This window comes from Zootoca vivipara, chromosome 4 (genome assembly GCF_965207765.1).
Source record: "Zootoca vivipara chromosome 4, rZooViv2.hap1.1, whole genome shotgun sequence".
Lineage (NCBI taxonomy): Eukaryota > Metazoa > Chordata > Lepidosauria > Squamata > Lacertidae > Zootoca > Zootoca vivipara.
The window spans coordinates 40,475,622-40,502,709 of NC_142587.1; the positions used below are offsets into that span (position 1 = coordinate 40,475,622).

The following is a 27,088-nucleotide window of genomic DNA, read 5'->3' on the forward strand; positions in this document are numbered from 1 at the left end:
TATCCATGTCAAATAATTCTAGACACTGATTTTAGATGTTAAGGAATATAAAATGTTTACTGGGCAAAATAAAGTTAGCAATATTTAAGGGTCATTGGTTTCCGTAACTGTGTATTTAGCTTTCCTATTGGCATTTATAGGACCAAAAAGAGCTTCTTCTGTAGCGCACACATTGTATATGGGATGTTAACCTTTATATGCATATACTCGGCATATCTATGATATTTATTAGCATGTTCTTTGGAGCATATTCAGAAAAGCGAAGAAAATGAATGCTTGTTTTCTGAAAAAATGTTTTATTTCAGTTCTACTTTTAAAATAATACTACATTTATTTCTAATTGTATGATCAAATTCACTTCATGTATATGTACACATATGCTTTGGTGTGCAGCTAATATAATCCATATGCTTTACGGTAATCAAAACCAATAACAAGAAAGTCCATAAATGTGCAAATATTCCTATGACGTTTCTTGTATTCAGGATGCTCACAATCATCATATAAATATATAAACTATTGCAGTGAACTTTCTTCATTACAATCAATTTAGCTTCTCCATATGCGTCTTGGCAGACCTATAAAATAAAATCCAAAGGAGATTCATTTGCATTTTTGGAGGAAATACATGGGAATTCTAAAGGGCAATATATTCTTATGCATAGAGACAAACATCATGATTCACATAAAACCATCACAAGCTCCTGCTGTGTGGGGGAAGAAAATCTACAGATCAGCCTTGTACTGAAAGAGGATAAAGAGGATCCTATTAAAGATGCGTAACTCAACCAACACACTTGTATGTTGGTACAGTCCCACAAGACCATACCTACCCATTTCTCAATATGGATGAGAAATGCACATAGTGGTTTTTTATTTGTTTGTTTGTTTCTTGATGTGTTACTGGTCACATTTATTGCGCTTGCCCATCCCTGGATTGGGGCCAATGAGACCTGTAGACCAAACCCCCACTGAGTCATTTTCCTTTATGCTTTCATTGGATTGTTCCATTGGATTGTTTGCTGTGATATTGTGTGGACTTAGCTAGACATGGTGGGTGGTGGGGTAGCAGGGGAGGAAAATATGTTTATTCACATGCCAGCCCTATTCATTTTTAAAGCTGTCTCTAATTTTTGCATCAAAGGGAGACATGGGTGGGGAGCTAGACCATGAGACCATAATTTTCTGGATTCGGCCCGTGGCCCATCTGGTCCAGATGCCTATGGGAAGACTAGAAACAGGACCAAAGTGCAACATCTGTAGATAGCTTTGGTGGATCAGACATACTATCTTCAATTATTATCTTCAATTTTTGTCCTAACTATGCTCCAAGGAGTTCACGGGTGAGGGGACATAGTTTTCTCACCCCACCCCTATTAATCCTCATAACATCTTGAGAGGTAGGTTAAGCTGAGAAAGGTAAGCTGGCCCAAGATCACCAAAACTAACTTCACGGCTGCATCGCAAATTGAACCTGGGTCTCTGTGGTCCTAGTCTGATACCATGTTTGCTACCTGAGGGGGCAAGGAAAAGATGGCACTCACCCATCCCATGACAGTTGGATCTTATTACAACAATGGTGGAGAGACCGAATCCTACAGCACACCAGAGTTTAGCTTAGGGGCCCTATATGAGCTCATGTGACACACACAGCACTGTCCCCCAACATTTTCTTGCCACTCCTCACCAACCAGCACCTGTCAATTCAGGCAGCTGGCTCACTCTCCCCAATGGTACGGCTGGCCTTGATCATGCTGTATTTTTTATATGATTGTGATATGCAATTTATATCCTTCCCTTCCTATCAAAAGGAGCCCAGGATGGCAAATGCACAAACAACAAACCAATTAAAACACCTAAGAACATCTACCGTAGAAAAAAAATCTTATGGCTGTAGGCTGCTGTTGATAAGGAAGGCAAAAGAACATATGAAACTTCTAAAGTTTTGCTCGAGATATTCTGAGTACACAAGTGTACTTGCATTCCAGTCTGAGTAATTACACTCTGCCTACACAAATTCTCCCTGCAGTTTCGTTTGGAAATGTTCCTTCGCTGTTCCTCTCCTAAAGAGTGAGCTTTGCAACTGTGGGTGGATGAAATGACACTGAAACCGGCAAGAGCTTGTCCTCAGTTTTAAGTGCACAGTGCCTATTAGCTCAATACTGTAGAACATTATGTGCCCCAAAGAGCCAGTAAACTCTTTTGATAATAATTAATGCAAAACGTTGCCAGCGCAGAGTGTAGTGTGTGCTATATATAAAATATAAACAACACAGGGTGCATCTATGAATAAACATTTTGTGTTGTTTAATAGGCTTAAGAGTGCAATCCTATCACGATGTTCTCATCCTATTGAATTCAATGGTAATTACTCCCAGTTAAGTATGAATAGGATCAAAGTGCAAATAAGTTGCAGTCTATTGGTCAAAGAATCTTAATCTGGGAAACAGATCATTATGCTGAGTTATTTCTATACTAAGTAAATGTAGAAATATCTATATTCTCTTCCCTTTGGAAGAGAATGTGGGCCACTTTTAAATTTCCACTAGTTAAGTTCTAGGTATGAGGCTTTGTATCTCTATCACCATCACAATTTACAAATGGCAGCATCAAGTCTTGATATCATCTTGATAAATATCCAGAACTTCAGGTTCAGTTAGATTATCTATAATAACCATATATCTGAGGGTTTCCTTTCATGATTTCATTAATACATAACAGCATACCAGCAAACTGATGCCCCAAAATACACTTTGACAAAACAAAAGCTTTTCTCATTTTTTCATTACAGTATCAGAGTATTGTTGGGTGGTATGCTGTAATTATATCAATCCAGAGCCTCAAAACTGAACCAGAAAAAAAACATACAGGGAAGTCTGTGAATCCAGCCTCATGGCCTGAGATATATGCCACATGTGTATGTATGTTTTATATATTACATATGTTTTATGTGTAACATTTCTGCCCGGACACTGAGGTCCAGTGCCGAGGGCCTTCTGGCGGTTCCCTCGCTACGAGAAGCCAAGTTACAGGGAACCAGGCAGAGGGCCTTTTCGGTAGTGGCACCCACCCTGTGGAATGCCCTCCCACCAGAGGTCAGAGAACAAAAATTACCAGACCTTTAGAAGGCATCTCAGGCCAGCCCTTTTTAGGGAAGCTTTTAATGTTTGATGGATTTCTGTATTTTAATATTTTGTTGGAAGTCGCCCAGAGTGGCTGCGGGAACCCGGCCAGATGGGCAGGGTATAAATAAATGAATAAATTATTATTATTATTATTATTATTATTATTATTATTATTATTATACTGTACTTATTACCTTTGCTTGGTTGCTATGCCTTGTGTCATGTAAGCGTCCCATGTCAAGGCAGCAGCCTTGCTCCCAGCAATATTTGAGTCATTTCCATTGTCCAATATTAGAATCATTTCCACTGCCTGTTGGAGGGTTCCTAATTTGCCCATGAGGCCAGGTCCTCAAAAAACCCCTCACCTGTCAATCAGATGACATCACTTCAATGGGTGGGTGACATCAGCTGAGGGTTCAATTATGTGTTGACTGTGGCCGCTGGCTCCATGGAAGAAACTGGTGCACACAGCCAATGTTGCAGGGTTTAATTCTTGCTCAGGGTAAATACTGCTCAGTTTGGCTGTGCAAGCCAGTTCCACACAGATAACTAGCACATGCAGCCAATGCAGCATGTAGTCCTGGCAATGTTCCCCCAGAAATACACAATGTCATATCCTTTTAAGAAAGTATGACTCTTCTGAAACATAGAGATCACAGACTTGTAGAGTTGGGAGGGACCCTGAGGAGCATCTAGTCCAACCCTCTGCAATGCAGGAATAGGCAGCTGTTCGATCCATATGGGGATCGAACCATGCTCTAACCAACTGAGCTCAAGTACTGTATATTAATTTGTCAGTGGGGATTTAAAAACAATAACAGGGCAGTATTCTTCAGCTATTGCTGAAATCTGCTTTCCTTAAAAGAAAAGCATATACATTGGAGTTTAATGTTCTCTTTAAAAATATATGTGCAGATTTGAAACTTCCATCTGCCGCACCTCATTTGAGAAGCCACGTATAATGAAACCAACAATGCTGGGAATCTCAAGCAAAGGGGTAGATTACTTCCAGGCTAGATGTCTTGGCTGGCTGTGTCTATCATGTAATTAAACACTGACTTAAGATTCATACACACAAAGGGAGATGGTGGAAGTTGTATTAGCAGTGCTTAGTATGCCACTTTCAAGCGCTTTGTCCTTGCGACCTCACTCACGACCTTTACATGCAATTACATGGCTGGGATTAGGCTAAGGTTCTTTAAATATTTCCAGCGGAGAGCAAGCAATTGTGTGCTGTATGCCCAAAGAGGCATGAAATGTTTCCCACTCAACAAGAATCTAAGCCAGAGACCATGTGATGTTTACTCCTCGGCTAAACCCATTTATAGACACATTACTCACCACTGTCCCAGTTAGCATACATGCCCCATTATTATTATTTTAAAAAAAGTTCTGTTGCCCTTTATACTGTTTGGAGAAAGGCAAAGGGATGAGGCATTGCTGAATTATACTATTAAAAATCCCTCTGAATCTCACCCTGTGGGTTATGGGTAAGATGCATGCGCTTGCATGATATAGCGCATGGCATTAACTGTTAATAATCTGTTATTCAGACCATGTCAGTGAATGAAAAAAGAAGATAGGAGGTTTAACAGAAGAAATGTGGAAGGAATGACTTTCCTTAGACATTGAGAAATATTTCGTTCTCAAAACACTAAAGCAGACAAACGAAGTTTTTGGAAAAGAGAAATGAACAAAGCAATCCTATATAGGTGAAACACAAAAGTTCATGAAGCTTTGTAGGCTGCAGATAGAACTGGTGCCAAATGTTTGCATTATGAACGAGAGCCGAAAAAAGTTCATCAAACTGTGTATTTCTTTCAGGCCCTATCCCTAGAAAGGAGCTTCCTGGACTCCACTCAGAATCCATCTAATGTGAGCTTGCATTCTTGCCACCATTCCTTTCCATATAGACATGGATTTCAACAGGACCTACATGAGACTGCAACCACTGCTGTTCAGCTGGCAAGGAATGTTTTCCTTTGTGGGAAGGTAAAGTGAAATTCTTTTCAGCCAGCAGCACCAGGTGAGACCACCTTCCTGAGTAAATTAATACCGCCAGCAACCGCAGTCAGAATGAAAAAGCAAGAGGCACTGCTGCAAATCAAAAGTTCTGCAGCGATACTTGATAGGTGTATTTTTAAAGCCACAGTTGCCGGTAAGTGCTTACAAGGGGGGGAAATAGAAAAATGAACATTTGGCAGGATGAGGCTCAGTCTTCCCTGATTGATCAACAGCCATCCGTAGTTTTTAAATGTCTAATTCTATAGGCAACTTTTAACGAGGCTGTGTAAGTATGGACACTCTCCACTCTCCAGTTGGTAGAAATGCAATGTGAAGAGTGTCAGGCTTGTTCCATTTTCTCAGCCTTCAGCAAGCACTTGCAATTATGAATCCTTTAGCTTTCTTTTTGGTCCCTGCTGTTGCTAAGTAACAGAAGTATGTAGACCAATGCCGAAAAGGGAAAGGCATTTCCCTCTCCTGTTGCTGCAGCAAACTGCCCTACATTGCAGTAAAAAAGAAAAAGGAAAAAAAGAGGAGAGAATAAATTGCAAAATGTTGTATGAAAGTCCTCTTTTTCAGCTTTGGCTCTTGGAATCATAGGGTTGGGAAGAGACCTCAAAGTACTCTATTCCAACCCCATGCAGAAGAAAATCTACCTGCTGCAAACTTTGGTAACAGTTACTTTGATAGTGATATTAATTAAAACTTCAAGGCAGTTTTTCCATTTACATTGTTGATCTAACTGGACATAGTTTTGTTCATGCAAATGCTACTGTTTCGGGCCATGGTGTAACTGGACAGATTCTACATATTAAATAATAATAATAATAATAATAATAATAATAATAATAATTTATTTATTTATACCCCGCCCATCTGGCTGAGTTTCCCCAGCCACTCTGGGCGGCTCCCAATCGAGTGTTAAAAACAATACAGCATTAAATATTAAAAACTTCCCTAAACATGGCTGCCTTCAGATATTTTCTAAAAATAGGATAGCTGCTTATTTCCTTGACATTCCTTGACCAATTTCCATCAACTAATCCTAAATCTTGGAGCATACAGTCATACCTCGGTTTAAGTACGATTCGGTTTGAGTATTTTCAGTTTAAGTACTCCGCAGACCCTTCTGGAACGGATTAATCCACTTTCCACTACTTTCAGTGGGAAAATTCGCTTCAGGTTAAGTACAGACTTCCAGAACCAATTGTGTACTTAACCGAGATACCACTGTAATCCTTTAAAGCTATCATAGATTCATAGAATTGTAGAGCTGGAGATGCTCTTCAAATGCTGCTTGTGTAAAGGTGTTGCCATAATAGATGAAACTGAGAGACCACACTGTGTGTGTGTGTGTGTGTGTGTGTGTGTGTGTGTGAGAGAGAGAGAGAGAGAGAGAGAGAGAGAGAGAGAGAGAGAGAGAGAGAGAGAGAGATTTGGTTTTAGCTCATTGGAAAAGAAGATAATCTTCCTTATTGATACTATCATTGGTGGTCAATGGAAGATGTGAGTAAACTCACTATAGTATGTTATGTCAGGTCCCCACTTCATATTGAGAATGATGCTAAATGTTTTAGTTGAGTGCACTGAAAATTTGTTACAGTGATGATAATTCCAAGGGTGACCATAATGTACAGCCCAGCTCTTACAGCCTATATAAAAATGGGGACACTTTCAAGGAGCCAATGAAAGGATGTAGCTCAATGCTCTCTCTCTCTCTCTCTCTCTCTCTCTCTCTCTCTCTCTCTCTCTCTCTCTCTCTCTCACACACACACACACACACACACACACACACACACACACACACTTCCAGCAGCCCAGAAACAGGAACTCAGAAATGGTTTGAATGTTACTAACACTGCCCAGTTTTCTGGGAGTAAGCTCCATTGAATGATGGAGCTTCCTTCTGAGTAAACACACATAGAATTGTGCTGGCTTGTAGGTTATCAGTGAGAGATAAACAATTCAGTGACTTCACATTCATGCTGCCGATTACTTTCTGAGAAGTGCTAGTAAATATGTCAGCTCTAACCGATGTCACTTCAGAATGAAGTAAAGTGTACATATCATGACGCGAGCCTCCGATTGGCTGGTCTCCCAGTGCTGATTATGTTATATGTAATATCAAACAAACACTGGACATGGCAACTCTTGGGTTGCTGGCAGGTGATTATGTTTTCCTGAAAGTTTTATTTAATGATGGATTGACCTCAGGGTGCCTCCATATTTGGCTGTCAAATAAGAGTTGCAATATCAGAAGGTGCAAAAATTACAGGAAGTATTAAACAGGGAGCATCAGGCAAGCTCCAGAAAGTATTTTCAAGTCCCCTGTGAGAGTCCACAAAGTGATTTTTTAAAAAATCCAATTTTTATGCCTTTGTTTAATTGTGGTAAATAAACTATGTGGTTTTTTTTAATGAGAGACAATTGTATTCCATTCACACACTGCAAAGGATTTTAAAAAATCCTGAGGGTGAGCTATAGACAGATGCTATTCCTTTGCACCACTGCAATTTAATATTAGGATAGGCAGTTACCGGTATGTTTATAGTTGAGATTTTGAATAAGGCCTCCAGACACGAAGGGCAGAGCTGTGATCCATCACAGTTCAGCCGCAAAGGAGCAACTTTTTGATGAGGCACCTTCAGCTTTCAGCAACTGACAGAATGGTGCAATTCAACGAGAAGGGTTATTTAACTTAGATACTATGGTTTTTGTTTTGTTTTTCTATCTGCCCCAAATCCCAAACTATTCTGAGAACAAGAAATAGCCAAGAAAAGCAGTGTTACTCCTGCTGTTGAATAAGAGATAAGAACATTTTGTGAATTTACATTATTAGTAAAAAGCGAAAGGGGGGGGGAGAGAACAGGAAGGAAATATGTTTCTGGTTGTCAGGGAAACCCAGAAGGCCAAATTATGAAAAGAGCTGAACAGTTTCCATAGTTTTGATACTTAAATGAGAAAATGACTAGATTCATTTCCCCAAATGAGGTTCCTAGAAGGAGGCAGAGATGAAGAGAGATGCATTAAGGCTGTCGTGGCTAAATAGAACTAAAAATGACAAACTTTGAATAAAAAGGTCCAAACGAAAGTGACATCTAAAGGTTCTGGTCATGCAAAGCTCAGTAGAACCAACCGCAAGGAAGCTTTTATACTATATTTAATAATTAGATCTTGAGTGCCTCCTTGAGGAACCAACAAGTCCTGCAGATCAGAACAGCTTCTGCTGTGCTTAAAGAAACATTTCCAGGGTAGGTTTACTGATCATTAGTCCTGATTTGTTTGCAGGAAAATTAGATGAAGTTGGATATTTAAATGAGAATTTATTCCGATCTGTTTGCATGGATATTAAGTTATTTCACACATTCAACTGCATGTTCCCTGGGGGAAGTAGGTTGGTTGTGCAAGACCTCATAATCAACTATAACTGTGCAACCTGAATTTGCCAGTATGTGACTCAATCCCACCTGACAATCAGACAGCATGGAAGCACCCTGGGTCAAGGAAAGAAACCACAACGATGCTTCCAGTGTATCCTGGCCACTAGCTCAAGCTCAAATTGGTTACAAAGGAAACACATCTTCTTCCAACGCATGACCTAGCGGTTGCCCTGTCTACAATATTGCTTTCCTTTGGAAGAGAGGCAATTCCATGAGGAATTCATGCTGCAGGTATGCTTTCAATGAATATAAAAGGGTCTAAATCTGTGTGTACCACCAGTTACACAGGATGAAAGGATACCATTTCTGGGACTAGGTGGATACACGTTTTGGAAAAGCCATGCAAGGCTCTCAGCAAATAGGACTCAGCTGAAAGAGTCCATGTGAAGACAGTGATTTTGACAGGACAATAAAAAAAATCCTTCAGTAGCACCTTAAAGACCAACTAAGTTTTTATTTTGGTATGAGCTTTCGTGTGCATGCACACTTCTTCAGATACCTTTGACAGGACAGTTTCTCCAGCTATTATAGATGCAATACTAGCATGAATTAATACGTGTGCAGTCTTCAAAAGAACATACCCGTAAGAATCTGCCTGATACCGTCAGTTCCTTTGCTCTATCAACTTAGGCAGCTCTCTAGGATTTCTTCCCACTTCGACCCCACCCCACCCCACCCCACACTACATGGGCACCCAACCCTCTGAAGAGGTTTCTCGGAGTTGCAGTGGAAATAAAGGACTGCAAGGAAGTCCCCTTCCACAAGCTTCCACTCCTGGTTCTCAGAATCCAAGCCACTCATTCCATTGCTTAGACTTGCATCCATGTGGGCTGCATTTCCTTTGATGACCTGCCTGCCCATGAGGACTGAAATCATGTCAGTTCCTATATATTCCTTTCCCCTGACAAGCGGGAGCTCCATTGCTGTTGGGGTTGCTGTTTCCACCCTTTTATGTTTGTACGCAGGGGGGGGGGGGAGAGAGAAAGCTCATTCTCACTGAGCACTTTTGGAACCAGGGTTGTAGCTATTACAAAGTGCAGATGTAGGCAAGCCACTCTCTCCCTGGTCTGTTTGTCTGAAGAAGAAGCAAGAGCTTTTCCTCCTAAGTGCACTTACATTATTATTGTTTGTGCTATATGAACAGTTTCGTATGGCCGAGCTTGGCATAATAGCAATTTGGAACGAAGTTTCCTCCTAGGCAGCAAATGGCATAAAGAACAAACACAACTCAAAGCTTCAGGCCTGCTTTTACATATTACTGGGGGAATAAACAGGCCTTTTCAAAGCCAAAGAAAGGTTAACATCCTCTCCCCACCCCACACGAAAGCAATTAGGTGTTCAACTCTTTCCAGGCCTGAATTGTTATCTTCAGATTTAGCCATCAATGTCTGACAATGACAACTGGCAAAGGCATACTGGTGCCAGTGTGGTGGACAGGGGTGGCGCTGTGGTCTAAACCACTGAGCCTCTTGGGCTTGCTGATCAGAAGGTCGGCGGTTCGAATCCCTGTGACGGGGTGAGCTCCCATTGCTCTGTCCCAGCTCCTGCCAACCTAGCAGTTCAAAAGCACACCAGTGCAAGTAGATAAATGGGTACCACTGTGGCAGGAAGGTAAACGGTGTTTCCGTGTGCTCTGGCTTCCGTCACGGTGTTCTGTTGCGTCAGAAGCAGTTTAGTCAAGCTGGCCACATGACCCGGAAAGCTGTCTGTGGACAAACACCAGCTCCCTCGGCCTGAAGTTAGCGCTGCAACCCCATAGTCACCTTTGACTGGATTTATCCATCCAGGGGTCCTTTACCTTTTACCTTTTTACCTAGCAGCTATAGTCCTGGACCAGAATATATGAGAACAAGGTTCAAATCCCCACTTTGAAGGGTGACCTTGGGCCAGTCACTGCCTCTCAGCCTAACCTACCTCACAGGGTTGCTATGGGGATTAAATGTCTTGGTGGTGTGTAAGTAGCTGCATTAACCTGCACTGGCATTCTGATTTTAATACTGCTAGGGGATATGTCCTAACAGCTCTATTTTGGGTTTGTTTGTTTTTCTGTAGGCAATGCTCTAGCAAAGCAGCGTTCAGCTGGATGAACTCTCCGCTCACTAGCTGGTGAGCAGATGGTTTAATACTGCTCCTTGCAGGAGTCTGCTTCTCCAGAGCATTCCTTGCAGGGGAAGGTGCTGCTGAAGCAGCACCAAGCAGGATTAAACTCTCTACTCACCAGGGTTCAGTCCTGCTTTCTGACAAAGCAACACCCAGCATGGCTGGACCATTCTTCTCCACTCATCAGCTGGTATTACCCCCTGACAGACTAAGATTGGTGTGCAGGATGGAAGTTGCCCGCCCCTGATTTACTGGAATAAGTCCAATTGACTTTGCAGTGCTAAATAAATCACACACACACGGTGTAATATCTGTGCTATTTTTCTAGAAAAAGAGACGCTGGAACTCACCCTCATTCTTACCTGAGAGGTGCCGGAACTGAGTTCCGGCTGAAAAAAACTCTGCTTTTAATATTATTTTTATGCTTTAATAGTTGTTACCTACCCTGGTACCTTAGGGTGAAAGGCGGGAAATAAATTGTGATGGTAATAATAACCATGATGTTGAACACACTGCTGTTAAAAATGTGAATGTTTTAGTGGGTAAATGGTTGGACAATACATGATATATAGATCAGCAGATCTAATTCTGGGATGAAAATAAGGCCTTGCTCATCTATCTATCTATCTATCTATCTATCTATCTATCTATCTATCTATCTATCTATCTATCTGCTGAAGTATAGATAGACATGTCCAGGCCTATGGCAACAGCCCAGGCTATGGGAGGCAAAGTATCTCAGACCCTCAGGAGAGTTCTGTGGTCTCATGGGCAACAACAGAGGGCTTACAATTATCACTCCAGCAAAAAAAGCTGAAGTGAAAACATACTCAAAGTATAAAGGTTTAAAAAGCATTATACTGAAGTAATAACTTAGCCTGCTCTTGAGTACAGGACTGTGAACACATAATTAGGTAGTCTCCTATCAAGTGACATGAGGAAAAATTACAAAAGGGAGTGATGGAAGACAAAGTGTGTGAGAAATAAATTAGCTTGATTACCAGGTTGGAGCTGTGATATTCGAGATCACTTTGTCAGCTTAATTGGCTACAATTTATGCAGCTCTATCAAACCTAACTAAGGCATTAATAGGGGAAGAGGTGTACTCCACGTCCTTAGAAACAATTAGCCCTTGTCTTTCATGAAGGTATTTGGAAGACTCTCTGTGCTGGAAAGCGTGTGCAATTTGTAAGGTTAATTATTTGCATTATTTATTATTACCTTTTCTTGGCAGTGCTTGTTGCCTAATACCTTGAGCACAATTTTTGTGGCTCAAACAGATTGCACAATGCCCATGTACAGAGAATTAGCTGTTCTGTATAATATTCTCAGCCAGAAGTCTCTAATTATGTTCTCCTTGAAGTTTCCTGTACATTGTGCTTTCCTCCCCGTCAAGTTTTCCCCCAAAACAAAGCCAAGAAAGGATTGATCCTTTAATTGTAGCAATAGGGGCCTCACATCAATGGTGCATGACCCTGTGGTAACCTTACAGGAGCTGTGGATCTAAGCTCTGGCTTGCCATCTACAAGGCACCTTAAATGAACCCCTCCATGTGAGAAACAACAGTGGTGGGAAGCTCAGCTGCGCTTATTAGTATTAAATCTGTATACCGCCCTTCATCTGAAGATCACAGGGCGGTTCACAGCATAAAAATGCAATACAGTGGTACCTCGGTTTACAAACACAATTGGTTTGGAAGTCTGTACTTAACCTGAAGCGAACTTTCCCATTGAAAGTAATGGAAAGTGGATTAATCCATTCCAGACGGTCCGTGGAGTACTCAACCTGAAGCGTACTTAACCTGAAGCGAATTTTCCCATTGAAAGTAGTGAAAAGTGGATTAAACTGTTCCAGACGGGTCCGCAGAGTACTCAGCCTGAAGCGTACTTAACCAGAAGCGAACTTTCCCATTGAAAGTAATGGAAAGTGGATCAATCCGTTCCAGACAGGTCCGCGGAGTACTTAAATTGAAAATACTCAAACCGAGGCGTACTTAAACCGAGGTATGACTGTATGAGAACACAAAAGACATAATAAAACAAGAAGAAGAAAAAGACAAACCAATAACTCCCCTCCCACAAACACAAAGAAGGAGGGGCCATTTACCAAAATAGGAAAAGGCAAGGCAGACACCATAACAAGCAAATCCAATGAGCTGAAGCAAAAGGTTTTTATCCTCCCCTGTTACAAATGAGAAGGGGGGGGCAGGGGACGGACATTTTTTAATGTTTTACCCAGGCTACCCAATTTTCAATGGGTACATTGGGTACTATCCCACAGTGATATTTTGGATAATAAAGGTGCAGGCTTTATGCTATGGCTGTTTGCCTGGACTGGAGCATGGGCTGTATTCTACAAGATAGAAAAGAGGGGAAGGATTGGGACAGAGCTATCGGCATTTGTTTATTTAGGCAAATAGCGATTTATTTGTAGGTTCCCCCCCCCTCTAGTGCTCTTATACAACATGAATGTGGCGCCACCATCCTGCACACTGTAGGTGCCTCTATGTGAGAGCCCCATTAATCTGTAAGTGTGCTCCTCTTCTTCCTGAGAGGGGTTTTAAAAAAGCTGTACTTCACTTGCAGACTATATGGAAACAAGGCATTATCTGTTTTTGTACCAATTAACAACTTATTTTTGGTTGATCAAAGCCTATTGTTTCTAATTTTAAAGTGAAAGCATAATTGTTCCACCTACATTTTGCCTCTCTGCGTATTATAATTTGAATAATAGAAGAATAATTGCAGTGCTAATCGAGTGTAATATAGCCTGTGCATTTTTATGAACAAATTGAGGTCGTATAGAAATTAGCTTCTAAATATTTTAGAAGTGACCTGCTACTGCATTAGGATTGGATTTCCAAAATTTTCCTTTGGTTTACAGAGCAATAAAAATGCCATCAGTAGCATTATTTCTTGGCTTGGGTTCCTTCATGTGCAAAATCCCTATTCAAGGGATATTTTTTTGGTCAGAATTAAGAGGGTACTTTGGGAAAACTTCACAGACAGTGACCTGACCCCAAAAGGAGTACTCATGCTCCTGCCACTCAGTCTCATCTCTGTCCAAAACAGGATAAATGTCGTAGTTTGGAATAATTTATCTGATTCTTAAGCATATTTCAATCAAGGGTAATTTCCACAAGATGACATTTCTTTTTATGCAGGGTTCTCAACTCCATCTCACCATATTGATCATTCTAACCAGAGCAAAGTTCACTATATTTCATTGTAGCTTAGGTAAAAAAAGGGTAAGGTAAAGGACCCCTGGACATACCTTTTCATTCTTGTTACTACTGTTCAGCTCTTGGGACAAATTTCAGCTCACTCTTTACATTCTGGATCTCTGACAGGTTTACAGCTGGGCCAGGTAATTTCTTGGCTCCTGGGAGCACCTTTTTCTTTTCCTCTTCTGAAGGAGTTGGAAGGCTCTGCAGACAAAAAAAACACCCAGCTACCTCAAACTAATACACTGGGGGATGTTTCCATTTTCACAATGACCCAGTTCACATGCAATGCTAAGCCAAACCAAGGTTGTTCTTGGCTTACAGCTCAAAGTTTGTCTGGAATGAGACCAACTGGGATCCCTGGGTTGGGGCAAATCCGCTCCATGCTAAATTAAACCATGGTTATACACACACATACCATAAGCCAACAAATTATATTTTTAAAACCTCCCAGCTTTAGCCCTGTGTAGTGCTGCAGCATAAGGACTGAGGGGGGAGTGCAGTGGGTGTGATCTCTTCTCCGGGAACCCACATGTTCATGCATCTGCACAGTGCTATTTTTTTAAAAAAAAAAAGGGGCCGGAACTCACCATGAACAACACCCTTGTTCTTTTATAATGGCAACAGCACCCACTTGAGAGGTGCTGGAATTGCATTCTGAAAAAAAGCCCTGCATCTGCGCCAAGCCATGATTTGCCTTGGCATTACGTGCAAACTAAGCCGTTATGTGACAGATCCAGTAAAGTGCACAGAAGATACTAGATCTGACATGATCTAATGTCAGCCTGCTGAAGACTGTAAGGAAAGCTCTGCCACATCTTCCAGATGATCTACCTAACCTGGTAACCACATCACTTTTGAGAAGCTATAGAAACACTGTGGAACTTTAAATCTCTGGCGTTGACTGATTACTTCTGGTCATTCAGTGTTTAGGCGCCTATTCATGTAGCATTTTATGCTTCTCCTCCAGAGCCTGCCTCCCTATGAGTCAGACTGAGGCAGCTGCCTCAGGTGGCAGAATCTCATGGCATGGCACCCACTCTCCCCTGCTGCTACCACTGGAGAAGCGAGAAGGCAAGTTTCTGAGGTGGGTGTGTGACTTGGCTTCTTCATTGCACTTTTAAAGGACCACAAACAAGTTTGGAAAAAGAACACTCAAGGCCCTCTTCTCTTAGTTGTGGGATAGGATGGATTATTTATCACAAGCTTTATAATATTTTGTGCAGATGCCCCTTTCATTGTTACTAGTGGGTCTTCAACCATACAGCATCTCACAGGAATGAACAGAGCCAAATTAAGCGGTGAATATTTTTAAACTGTTTTAAAAATGTTCTAATTGCACGACATTTTGAAAGTGGACCTTTCCAGATAATTATTTATTTCTTCAAGTGATTTGAAATATAGATTTGTGTTGGGGCTACTGGCACATTTATGGGACCTAAAATTAAGCACAGCTAATGCTGCAAATAGATCACAGTAAATATTGCAATATCTGTTCTAAAATAACCTGTCTCCTTGCATCTTTTCAGATTTAAGAGGAACAATTTTGCTCCTGCAATACAACGTTTTCATAGGATTGGATTGAGGGAAACAGCTAAGTGCATGGGCAACATAATTCTGCATTATAACATGTAGGTGACCTATTTATTTTTATTTTAATATGTATGTCCCCCCTTTTAACTATGTAGATCTCAAATTGGTGAGTTTAGACCAAAGCAGCTGCTTAAAATTGTTCCTTGAAATATGGTTCCACTTTGCAACTGGAAAAGTAGAGCCATGGACTGTGTGATGGCTGTGCCGCAGTCTGCAAAGTTTCTAGTCCAGAAGTTCCTTATAAAACTACTATTTAATTTCAGAAGTTCATGAAGCATAGCTGCATATCTCAAATTTTCTTTCAGTACGTCCCATGCATCTGAAATTGAATTTGGCTTCAGGTTTATAGAGTCAATTAGCTGTCTGGTTGTGGTAAATTACTGCATGCTAGCAGATCTGTAGATGAACAGACTGTGTTCTCAGCTGAAATGTTCACACCTCCTACACAATTTCCTTGCTTCTTGCCCTTTCACTCATTTTCCAGCTATATCCAAATATCTGCCTACATTTCAACCCACTGAAACCCACATGTATACTCCAAGCACTCAAATTACATAACCCATTTTTGGATATTCATAAAGCTCCTTTTGATATCTAAACTTAGGATCTAGGCCCCTTTTTTAAGAGCACATCTTTCTTTCTACTCCCTTCCTCTCCCCATTATACTATTACTACTATACTAGTACTAACACCATCCCAATACAATGAATGGTGAAAAGCCTTGAGCTGCGAGCAGCTGGTACTAACCACAAAGCAAACATGATAGGGGATAGAGGAAGACATCCATATGAATGGTGGGAGTTGTAGAGATATTTGTACATTGGTACCTTGACATCCGAACGACTCGACTTCCGAAGGTTTCGACTTCTGATGTCGACAAACCCGGAAGTTTTTTCGCCGCACACGCGTTCTGTGCCTGTGCAGAAGCGGTGCGTGCAGTCGGCGCATGCACAGAAGCACAAAATTGCACTTCGCGCAAGCACAAAACGGGCGCATCGACAAACGAAGACTTCGACTTATGAAGAGCGCCGCGGAACAGATCGCCTTCGTAAGTCGAGGTACCACTGTATAGGGTTCATCCAGGGCAGGAGAGTTAGACGTGCCTCCCATATGCACTGTGGCCCTGTTGCAAAGTAGGACTCCTTGCAGTTGCTTTTAGAAGCCAAACATTAGGAAATGCAATCATGCAACACCCATCTAACTGTAGTGGTGTTTCCAGATTGCTCAGGATCTCTGTTTCTTGCATTTGGAACACAATACCCACCATTAGTTTGGAACCGGAATTATGTTGCACCCATACACTGACCCCAAAATACAACCAGCCATTGTGTGTATTAACTAATTGTACTTGAATAGAACCGATTTATACCGACTGATCATTATATAGCTTCTTAAAACAATGAGAAATGAACTAGGCTAGCAGATGAAGACATGTATTGCTCTTACCTCATCAGCTTCAGTAAATTCTTTTCTTTTTGGTGGCTGACCTGCTCCAGGTAAAAGGGCTCCCATTGGGATGTTGATATTAGCCTGGAAGTTAGAGATCATATCAGTATAGTATCAGGATAACATCATCGTCATTTTATTTATATGCCGCCTTTCCGTAGTTAAAACAACGCTCAAGGCGGCTTACAACATGACACGATTTACATAATTACAAACATAACAGAAGTCATAAACAATAAAAAACACATCAAAAAGTACATAACCAAATGGAAAACAATTTCCACGTAAATCATAAGATCTAAAATTAAAGATACAACAATAATACAGTGGTGCCTCGCTAGACGAATTTAATTTGTTCCACGGGTCTTTTCTTATAACAAAAATTTCATCTAGCGAATCCCATAGGAATGCATTGAAATTTTTTTTTGCCCATAGGAACGCATTAATTGAATTTCAATGCATTCCTATGGGAAACCGCGATTCGCTAGACGAATTTTTCATAAAACGCATTCGTCTAGCGAGGCAACCTCCGCTAGAAAAAACCTTTCGTTAAGTGGAAATTTCGTTAAGCAGGGCATTAGTTAAGCGAGGCACCACTGTACCAATAACAGCAACAGCTCTCTCAACCCCCCCCCCAATAAACAATACTCCAGTCCAAGAATCTGTTCAACAGCTTCAGCTTTTGTAGCTTGAGTCCGTCAGCACTCCACTCTCCCAGGCCAGATGGGAAAGGGCCAGCAAGGCAGGGTGCAGGTCTTCCAGGGCTCACAGCCAAGGTGGTCTCATTTAAAACAACACAGATACAAATTAAAAACAATTTAAAAGCAGCTGCAGTCCTTGTGAAGCCTGTCGGGCCCTGCCCCAAGCCAGGTGGAAAGAGGCAAGGGCAGAGTCCTTCAGGCCCTCAGCAGGCAATCCTCCTTGTTCCCTACTTGATGTGGTGGGCTTACAAGGACAGGTTTTTTGCATAGTACAAAATCTGCTCTTGTTGGAGAACTGCTGTAAATATCAGTCCAGAGATACGCACGTCAGCCTGCCATTTGTCCCCTGTTGTGTCTTTTGCCCCTTCATTATTCTGGTAACGTTCTTTGCAAATTCCACTGGAACTGATTCTCCCTGAAGGTGGGTTTGCCGTCCATCCAAGTTCAGCTGTGGCTGTCCGAGTATCCTTTATGGTTTCAGGCCACTGGATGCTATCGTTCCTCCATAGGCTTTGCACTTACAAGCTGCATGACATGCAAAAACTCAGAAGGTATTTTTTTCCCATCACGTTGCCACTGTGCTGAGTCAAGCTGCACCTGCTGAGGACATTAGAGGATGTTGCAGGGGCAGCTGACAGTGGCAGTGTTGCAGGGGCAGAGCCAGGGGAGGGGGGCACATCATCAGAACCAGAGGTGTCCCCGTCTCCACAGACACAGCAGCCTCTGAGGCAGCAGGAACAGGAATATACGGTCTCCATACATGGTACTTCTAATAGCAGTAAGAGAATGAATTACTATATTCCAAGACTGGCACAGCTATTAGGCAGGGTGAGGCCACTGCCTCAGGTAGCAGAAGCCTCCAAGATGGTGTGTTTGCATTTCTTTGCTTTCAGGCAGCCTTCTGAGGGCAAGTCCACTTTTGTTAGCAAGCTCCAGTTAGTGTCCTCTGGGCTGTGTAGGCCTAATAGAAGGCTTGCAACTGGGCCTCATTCATGTGGAAGCGCAGCTGGACTGAACCCCAGGTTTCATGTGGAAGCAATTCAGTTTAGGTGTTACCAAAAAAGATGGAATGCATCACCCAAAAGCAGACAGAAGAGGGCACCAGTTCGCATGACATTTGCCTGTGCTGGTTTTATAGGTATAGATGCAAATTTGCATATCTGTAGTGCAATACATATCACCATAGCAGTCTACTGTCCGGGTGCCAACTGCTGATGGGCAACCTTGAGCCCCTGCTTTTCCTTCTTATGGTTCTTTATATTTAAACTGGACTTGGACCAAATGAACTTTTGTGTTCAATGGGACTTACTCCTATACAAGACTTTAGTGCTCATTTTTTGTTTGCCACATTCACTCTTGGCCAAGTGTCTGGGAGTGGTGGAGGAATGGGTGCATGCCAGTCAGGGCATTTTTTCAGCCGGAATTCGCCAGAAGTCTGTTCTGCCACCTTTCAGGTGGGCGCCATTGGCATTATAAGAGAACAAGGGTGGGATTCATGGTGAGTTCCGGCATCTTTTTCTAGAAAAATAGCACTGATGCCGGTCATGCGTGTAGCCACTTCTCACACAAACTCTGCCATGCATGTGGACACAGACCCTTTCTGTTATGTACTGAGCTGAATCCTAGAACAATAGGATTCAGAATCAGCGGGAGCTACCCAATCCAACTCCAGGTGGAAGTGAATCCGCAACCTGATTGGCCTGCTGGAGCAGCCAATCAGGCGGCTGGCAGAAGTGAATCTGCTACCTGATTGGCCTGTAGGAGCAGCCAATCAGGCTGCAGGCAGAAGTCAATCCACAATATAATTGGCCCACAGGTGTAGCCCTGAAGTAGCCAATCACGCAAGGCCCATTGTGTAAATAATGTATATAAGCAGATGGTTTTGGGAAAAGAGCCATTCGTCTTCTCTTCTTCTCCTTGATGAATATGAGCTGAATAAAGAGCATGAAATTCACTCTCGACTCCGAGTATATTTCACTTTCCTTAGCTGTGTCAGCAACCCTTGGAGCATAGGAATGCATTGAACTCAGTGGGACTAGACATGTATAGGGTTGCACTGTCCATTTAGCTGTAAAGTTAAAGAGATCTGTGACACACTGACGCACACACATAGACACACTTTGTATAATATATAATTTTGCTTTCAAGGCTCATGGCTTAAAAGAAAATATTTTTGCTATGTGTAACTGTGGTAAAATAAACTCACATTTCTCTAGAAGGTTAATTGGGAATCCTTGGTGGATAATTCCCTTTAATGGGAAATAAGGAGGCTGTAAACCACATTAAGTTCACAATGCTGAGTTAAACTCCCTGTTTAATGGACTTAAACCATTTGTTTCAATGCATATGAGTGAATTGTTTATTAGAGCTTATTTAAAACTACATAATAATGCCTTGTCATTTATCAAAAGGTAGATTCCCTATGCTTATAGAATGCAGTGCAAATGAAACCATTTGAAAATGCTAAAATAAATGTAACTACTGCATAATTGCTTTCGACTTCATATATTAAAATGAAAAGGCTCCCTTTGTTTCATTGACTGATGTTTGTGTACTGCAATCTATAAATAAAAGTTATTTTCCCCAGAGATTGGTAGACATTTTTCTGCTTGCTTTCAAGAGAGAGGCAATCATCTTGCTCATTTAAATCTTCGCAATGTATACCTTTTTTGTTTGCCTAGCCACCATAAAAAAAAATCATTGTGATAGAAAATTAATACTATATAAATCCATTTACTACCAGGAAACAAATATTTCCTGTCTTCAGAACCAATAAAAAGCTGCAGCTAAAGTAATTTCATGCCTCTGATAGTACTGCTGCATACCAAATTCATAGGCTGCAATTCAGAAGGTTGTGAATGGAAAATTCCTTCACTACTCCACATGTGGATGGGCAAACCTTGTGCAGCTAATATGCACAGTTGTGTAAAATAGGATTATAAAAGTCAGAGAAAATGGATAAATCAAACATCATTAGCTGTACTGCCGGATAGGTTTTTAATGGATATTTTATTTGTATTTGTTTAAAAACCAGTAAAAAATTGTTTCGTTTTGTTTTTAAAAGTCAATCAGACAAGGGAGGAAAAAGAGATTTTGAGCATGGATCTGTGGAATCCCCTCACAGTCCTAAGAAACAAATGCAGACATTCTGTTATAAACCATGGATTGCCAATTGTAGGGCTGGAGCTTCAAAAGATGATATGTGAGTAGACACCATGATTTTGCATTACAACTATCATAAACCCAACCATTGGCCTAATTTGGATGGTTATATCTGGGCTTTATATGCAGCTGATTCTCCGCCTCCCCCCCCCTCCGCCCCCCTTTGTGACATGTAGCCATCAAACACTGGTCTTCCATTAATCCATCTGAACTGGAAAACTATGGTTGTGCGGTTTGGAACGATCCAGAATCAAACAAGAAAGTGTAGTTAACTGGAGACTTGCAGGTTAAATGACTGAGGAGCGATAAGGCTATGTGTCCAGATGAAAGGCTTGTGCATATCTTGGTTAAATGAGCCAAGATATGATCATCCAGATAAAGCCATAGCAGTTCTGCAAACTCTAGAAATTAATATTATTTGATAAAACAATACAAGGTATTTACCCACACCTTTGTATTCATGATAGCACTAGTGAGCACATTAATATATTGAGTACATCTCATTGACTACAACTGTGAACACTTAAAAGGGTTGTTCGGCTTGAAAACATTGGCTTGGAGTCTTGGACACAGTGTGGGAGGTGGTGCAAGTCTGCAAGGAAAAGAGGCAATTGGCAAAAGTCACCTTCCTTTCCTTCCTCCAGTGAGAGCCTCTGCTGGACCTTGGGCCCCTCTTGTGTTTGGAAGTAGGCCTATTAGGAACATAATGGATACTCCGGATGCAACCCAGTGTAAGCAAATGAAGGCATACTGAGAACCTGGTTGTCCAAGAGACTATATATATATATATATATATATATATATATATATATATATATTGTAAGTATGCATAGGACAAACTTATACATCATCTTAAAAAGCAGAGACATCACCTTGCCGATAAAGGTCTGTATAGTTAAAGATATGGTTTTCCCAGTAGTGATGTATGGAAGTGAGAGCTGGACCATAAAGAAGGCTGATCGCCGAAGAATTGATGCTTTTGAATTATGGTGCTGGAGGAGACTCTTGAGAGTCCCATGGACTGCAAGAAGATCAAACCTATCCATTCTTAAGGAAATCAGCCCTGAGTGCTCACTGGAAGGTCAGATCGTGAAGCTGAGGCTCCAGTACTTTGGCCACCTCATGAGACGAGAAGACTCCCTGGAAAAGACCCTGATGTTGGGAAAGATGGAGGGCACAAGGAGAAGGGGATGACAGAGGATGAGATGGTTGGACAGTGTTCTCAAAGCTACGAACATGAGTTTGACCAAACTGCGGGAGGCAGTGGAAGACAGGAGTGCCTGGTGTGCTCTGGTCCATGGGGTCACGAAGAGTCGGACACGACTAAACGACTAAACAACAACAACAACTTGCATAGGACTTTAGCTATTTTTATACTTGTCAAATTCTTTTCTTTCTTTCTTTTTTAAAAAATAATCTTGGCTTAGATTAAAAGATGCCAGTAATGGAAAGTGAATTTTGCTGGACAATTAGAAGTAAGCAACACACAAACATAGGCATATATGTGATGTTTGTGCAGTTAAATGCTTTTAGATGATGTCCAAAAAACCCTCCAGCTTCTTCATCATGCTTTGTGGGAAATGCTATAGAAGCTGATAATGGAATATATAAAACCATGGAAAAGACGGGATCAAAATTCATTTACTTGCATGACAAGCAAGTTTTAAATAATTCCAAGTTAGCGCTGAAGCGCCAAACAAACGGATGTTTTGTTTTCAATCAAAATACTTCTTATTTACTACTAGTAGTAACATAAAATATTATCTCTTACCTGAATGCTTCTAACATTCGAAGCTGGCTGTTTTGACATTTTAAAGGAAGAGATTTATCCCTGAAAGCAAAATAAGTATGATTACTAATAAAACAAAACTTTTTTACGAGCAACAATGCCTTGATTAACTACAATTTAGCCCACGTTTCTTCTTGATAGGTATTCATTCATCAGTCCAGATTGTCTTTCGGGCTTAGTTTCAGAGTTACTTAGATACAACCATAGAATGCTGCAAAGGAGTAAGAACACCTGAGCTTCCCTTGTTAATTTTTCATAGGCAGAAAGAGTAAGATCGCTTTCCCAACACAATAGTAAATGAGAAGTTAGCTTTTCCATCAAACGGCACATATTCATGGGAGAGCTACTTATTAATATGTTCGCTTCAAGTTACGCAATCAAGAATTGCTTATATTGAAAACCTGGCTTTTGTTGATAAAAAATTAATTTGCCCCATATAAAACTTGCAAAGGCATTATAAATTCCTTTAACTTCTTCTCTAAAGTAAAAGGCAACTGCAGCCTGAACCTGTAAACAAACTACTTGAAGGCCCATTAATATGGGTTGTTGAGAGAGGAAAAATGAAAATTTAAAACTGCAGCAGACGTAACATTCCATGTGGTCCACACTCTCTTTCCAGTTTGTCTTCTCTGTCTAAACATGGCACTGCCTACATATGGCTTTCCAGGGGCAGTTCTTTAAACTTGTAAAGCTCTTAAATGGAATATTAACTTTGGGGTGAAAATAAAGTAACAAAAACAATGTGAAGGCAGAGCAAAGCCCCTATAGAGATGCCTCATGGAGTTGTGGAGAACGTCTGACAGAGACAATCTTTCTTCCCTGCCCGTTTCTGCTGACCTCATTATTGCCAGAGAAATCAGGACAACAGAATGCTGAAGAGTAAAAATAGACAAACTTCTTGGGCTACGTTCTCTCTTCCCCTTTCCCCTTTGGTACAACTGTTGGCTATCAGACATTCAAGAATCAAAATATAACGGCAGACTGCAGCAACTTTATATTTGACTACACATGTACAGGAGCATATGCTGTCACAAGTTCAACAACTCTGGGTTTTGTTTTTAAAAAGCTCAACAATTTGGGGGTCTTCCTAAAAAAAAAAAAGCTCAACCCTACAAGCTGATAGTGCTGTCATGTTGCACGGATATTCCTCACGTTGCACCAGGACTTCTGGAACCCAGGCAGATATGCAATATTTCACCAGGGTATCCACCAAGGGGAGCAGGGGTAGACGCTGTCTTCCTCCTACAATAGCATCCATACAGAAATATCAGAAAAGAAAAAGTTTTTCCTGCACAAGACCTTCCAGGCACCCTTTGGAGCCATGAAGGCTACAATTCCATATACGGAACACATTTACCTGGGAGTCAGCTCCACAGCTGTCCGTGAAGTGTTCTGCAGCATGGAGATGAACACAGGAGAGGAGAATCTGGTGTCCGCCACAAGTTGCTGAACACCTACTCCCACCAAAACCTGCCAGCGCTGCTGATAGGGATGATGGGAGTTGCAGTTCAGGAGCTTGGGGGGGGGGTCATAGTTTCCCTGTCCCTGATGTATAGGATTGTGCTGACAGTACAAGAGATTATATACAGAGGGAGTTGCTGTAGAAAGGAGCTGAAGTATCTCCCTCTGCATCTTACTGAGGTTTGCACTACTTCATGGCCCCCATAAATCCAGACGATCTGGCACAGGATACCAAGGAGCAATGCCTCCAGTCTTCCTCCTCTACCCCTTTCCTAACATCCATGCAACAAAATGGGAGCAAGCGATCAAACTCAACTAATTACACTCCTCAATGCTTTCCTAAGTATTCGGCTAACTGGTGTTAAAATATCCAATATTTAAATACAATTTTTAGCTGAAAACCTGGATACTACTAAATCTTTCAGGCATTCAAACATTTAGTTCACGGCTTACCTCTACCACATGTTGAAGGCAATGCCGCAGTTGTTTCTTTTTGGAACTATTTAGCACTTGACTTCATTGTGCGAATGTCCCTATGATTCCTGAACAGGCGCAAGGGATAGGAAGGAATAAAACTCAAAGAAGTGGTGATCTTCTCTGCCTGATCTAAAAATAAGTCCCGAGAGAGGGTGCCAAAGGACACGCAGCTGTTTGCACCGACCAAGTTCTTCGGTTTGCTTTAAAGGAGCTGATCCTGAGGCACTTCCATAATTTACGTCTTTCATAACACTACCCTAGATTTATTTGAAGAGGAACTAGGAATGTCATCCTTTGACTCCCTGCTGTACGCATGAAACTGGCACAAGTGTTATAAACAGAAAGCTCTGCTGTGTTGAAGACCTAGATAGAAATTACACCGCTGGGAGCCCAGCATGTACTGAAAGCAGAAGAAAAGTCCATGCTGAAACTTTACTGCTCGCCATGCAGTTGCACCCCATCAAGTTCATTGTAACTGCTTGCCTTATGGCAATTCTTATCAAATCCTTATGATCTCATACAGTGATCTTATAACTGTTATAACTTGGCTGTTATTACTTTGCTGGTACTTGCAACAGCATCAACAAACATCGGGTAAATTAAAATATTTCAAGCAGACAACAATAAATAAATGGTTGCACTTGTAATAGCAGCCTGTGTAAGCATACTGATCTGGTTTACAGAGATAAAACTTTACAGAAAAGGCAGTTAATTCATTCATTCATCTCCTAGCAATATATGAAAGTGTTTTCCCAAGTCAACCTTTCACTTTTTCAAACAGCAACCCCTCCCCACATTAGCTTTTATTATGTACTTGGTTATTTATATAAGAAACACTCCAACCTGTCAGGAGAGTAGATGCAAACACCTCCTTTCGATGCTGAGCTGAGATCTTCCCTGGAATCCTTTAGAGGTGGCTGGAATTGATGAAGCCCTTTGTGCCTGTGTACAAACTACCAAGAGCACTTCTAGGGCTGGAGCAGTGCTGAGTTTAGAAGCCAAGTGTAAAAGAGAATTCCTGTCATAGCTTACACTTGTTCTTCCTAAATATAGAGTCGGATTCATCCTGTAACTTCATTCCCTCATGGCTAAAATCGGGGCTCAAGTGTCAAGCAGGAAAGAGTTAGCAAACTCACCGTCAGGACATATTTTGCTCTCACTTTCTCAATGTGGAATTTATGATTGTTTTTATTTAAAACAAACAAACAGATTTTTGCTGTTTTGCCTAAAGAGTAGTAAAAGTTCCCAAACTATTTAAGGCAGAGAGCAAGAAAGACATGCAACACTTCCTTTTGGTTTTCACGTAAAGTTGTCCTCAAGCTACTCAAATGTGGTTTGGTGACCACAAAGTTAGAGGCCAGTTGTGCAGGGGCATTTTCAGTGATATTTCAAAATAGATGTTTGCTAGTATAACTGCTCTGTTTCACTAAGTGCTGAGTCCAAATGTTCAGTGATTACAATTTTTGTGTTTTGTCTACTGATTCAAGCCTCAATCTAATAAAATTCGGCCCCCAACTTATTTGTCTTGGTAAATGTTTCCCCACTCGCACAGAGATGTAACAAAACAAACACATTTATTAAATTACTAAGAAGGGAAATGGGAAAAAAGAAACATATCCTTTGGTAACCTTGAGCAGTGATGTTCCAGAAGTCCAAAGAACCAGGTCTAGCTGCACATTTGAAAATTTATTTACTTACAGGGTACAGTTGTTGCAAAATGTTCTAGTCACCCTCTTTCTGAGGTGACCTCCAAGTTGAGAACATTGTTCTTGGCAGAATGCCACTGGAACAGCACATAGAGCTTACTCCTCATTGATGAGCTGAGGCCATGGAGGCTGGATGATATTACAATATTTTCTAATGCTTAGAGTGTAGGCAATGGGGTGAATCCAAAATGTAAAACTTCAGCAAAAGTGTATAAAACAAAGCACAGCAAACAATTGCAGGTAGACCTCTAATCAGTAACATTTATCATCCTCATCATCTTCATCCTTTCTATTTAAAGACCCCGTACTCTCTGGAGATCTTGAAGTTTTGAAGGTATGCGAGTCTTAGGTCTGTGGATAGTAGAGAAGTTAAAGGAATGTGGACTGACTTAAAAGGTAAAGAAGCAACATATGAGTTGTTGTAGTTCTGTTCTGCCTATGCTACATATATAAAGGATTTGTCAAATTCACAGATAAAATGTGCATCAATAGATATTAACTACAGTAGTGGAAAGGAATCTCTGTGTTTACAGGCACTATGTCACTGAGTACCAAATGCTGGGAGATAAACAGGAAATAGCTGTCCTCTTCATCCATCTAATCTCTCAAATGTTCCTGCTGCAGGACACAAAATTCTGGTCTATCAATCAAGGCAATCATGGTGTTATATAAATTGTAGCAGTTGATTGAAAAGGTCAACAGATGCATCATCAGTAGTTGTTTGTTGTGTCCATACTAACTCTGGTGAACAAACATAGCACTTCGTCTTGGTCTGTTGTTACATAACACAACTACAAGTTTGTCTTGTGAGATAAACTTTTGTGAATTTTTATTACAATAAACTCTATATCATCATCATCA

General features: G+C 41.1%; 1 protein-coding gene across 6 annotated transcripts; it reads right to left on the reverse strand.

The window, feature by feature from the left end:
* Positions 1–273: 273 nt before the first annotated feature.
* On the reverse strand, positions 274–26,869 carry SMPX (small muscle protein X-linked). 6 transcript variants are annotated; one of them, XM_088668699.1, is made up of 7 exons: positions 25,365–26,198; positions 24,498–24,586; positions 23,692–23,825; positions 22,566–22,625; positions 16,932–17,015; positions 13,943–14,096; positions 274–578 (listed from the first exon to the last, which is right to left on the reverse strand). In XM_088668699.1, exons 4-6 carry the CDS (start codon positions 22,602–22,604, stop codon positions 13,959–13,961), a joined length of 261 nt encoding a protein of 86 aa, XP_088524825.1. In that variant the 5' UTR covers positions 22,605–22,625; positions 23,692–23,825; positions 24,498–24,586; positions 25,365–26,198; the 3' UTR covers positions 274–578; positions 13,943–13,958. The 6 variants fall into 6 exon arrangements, 5 of the variants coding, with proteins under 5 accessions (XP_088524825.1, XP_088524824.1, XP_060129508.1 ...); XM_088668698.1 differs by lacking the exon at positions 24,498–24,586 and having other exon boundaries at positions 25,365–26,199; XM_060273525.2 differs by lacking the exon at positions 23,692–23,825 and having other exon boundaries at positions 25,365–26,183.
* Positions 26,870–27,088: the final 219 nt, after the last annotated feature.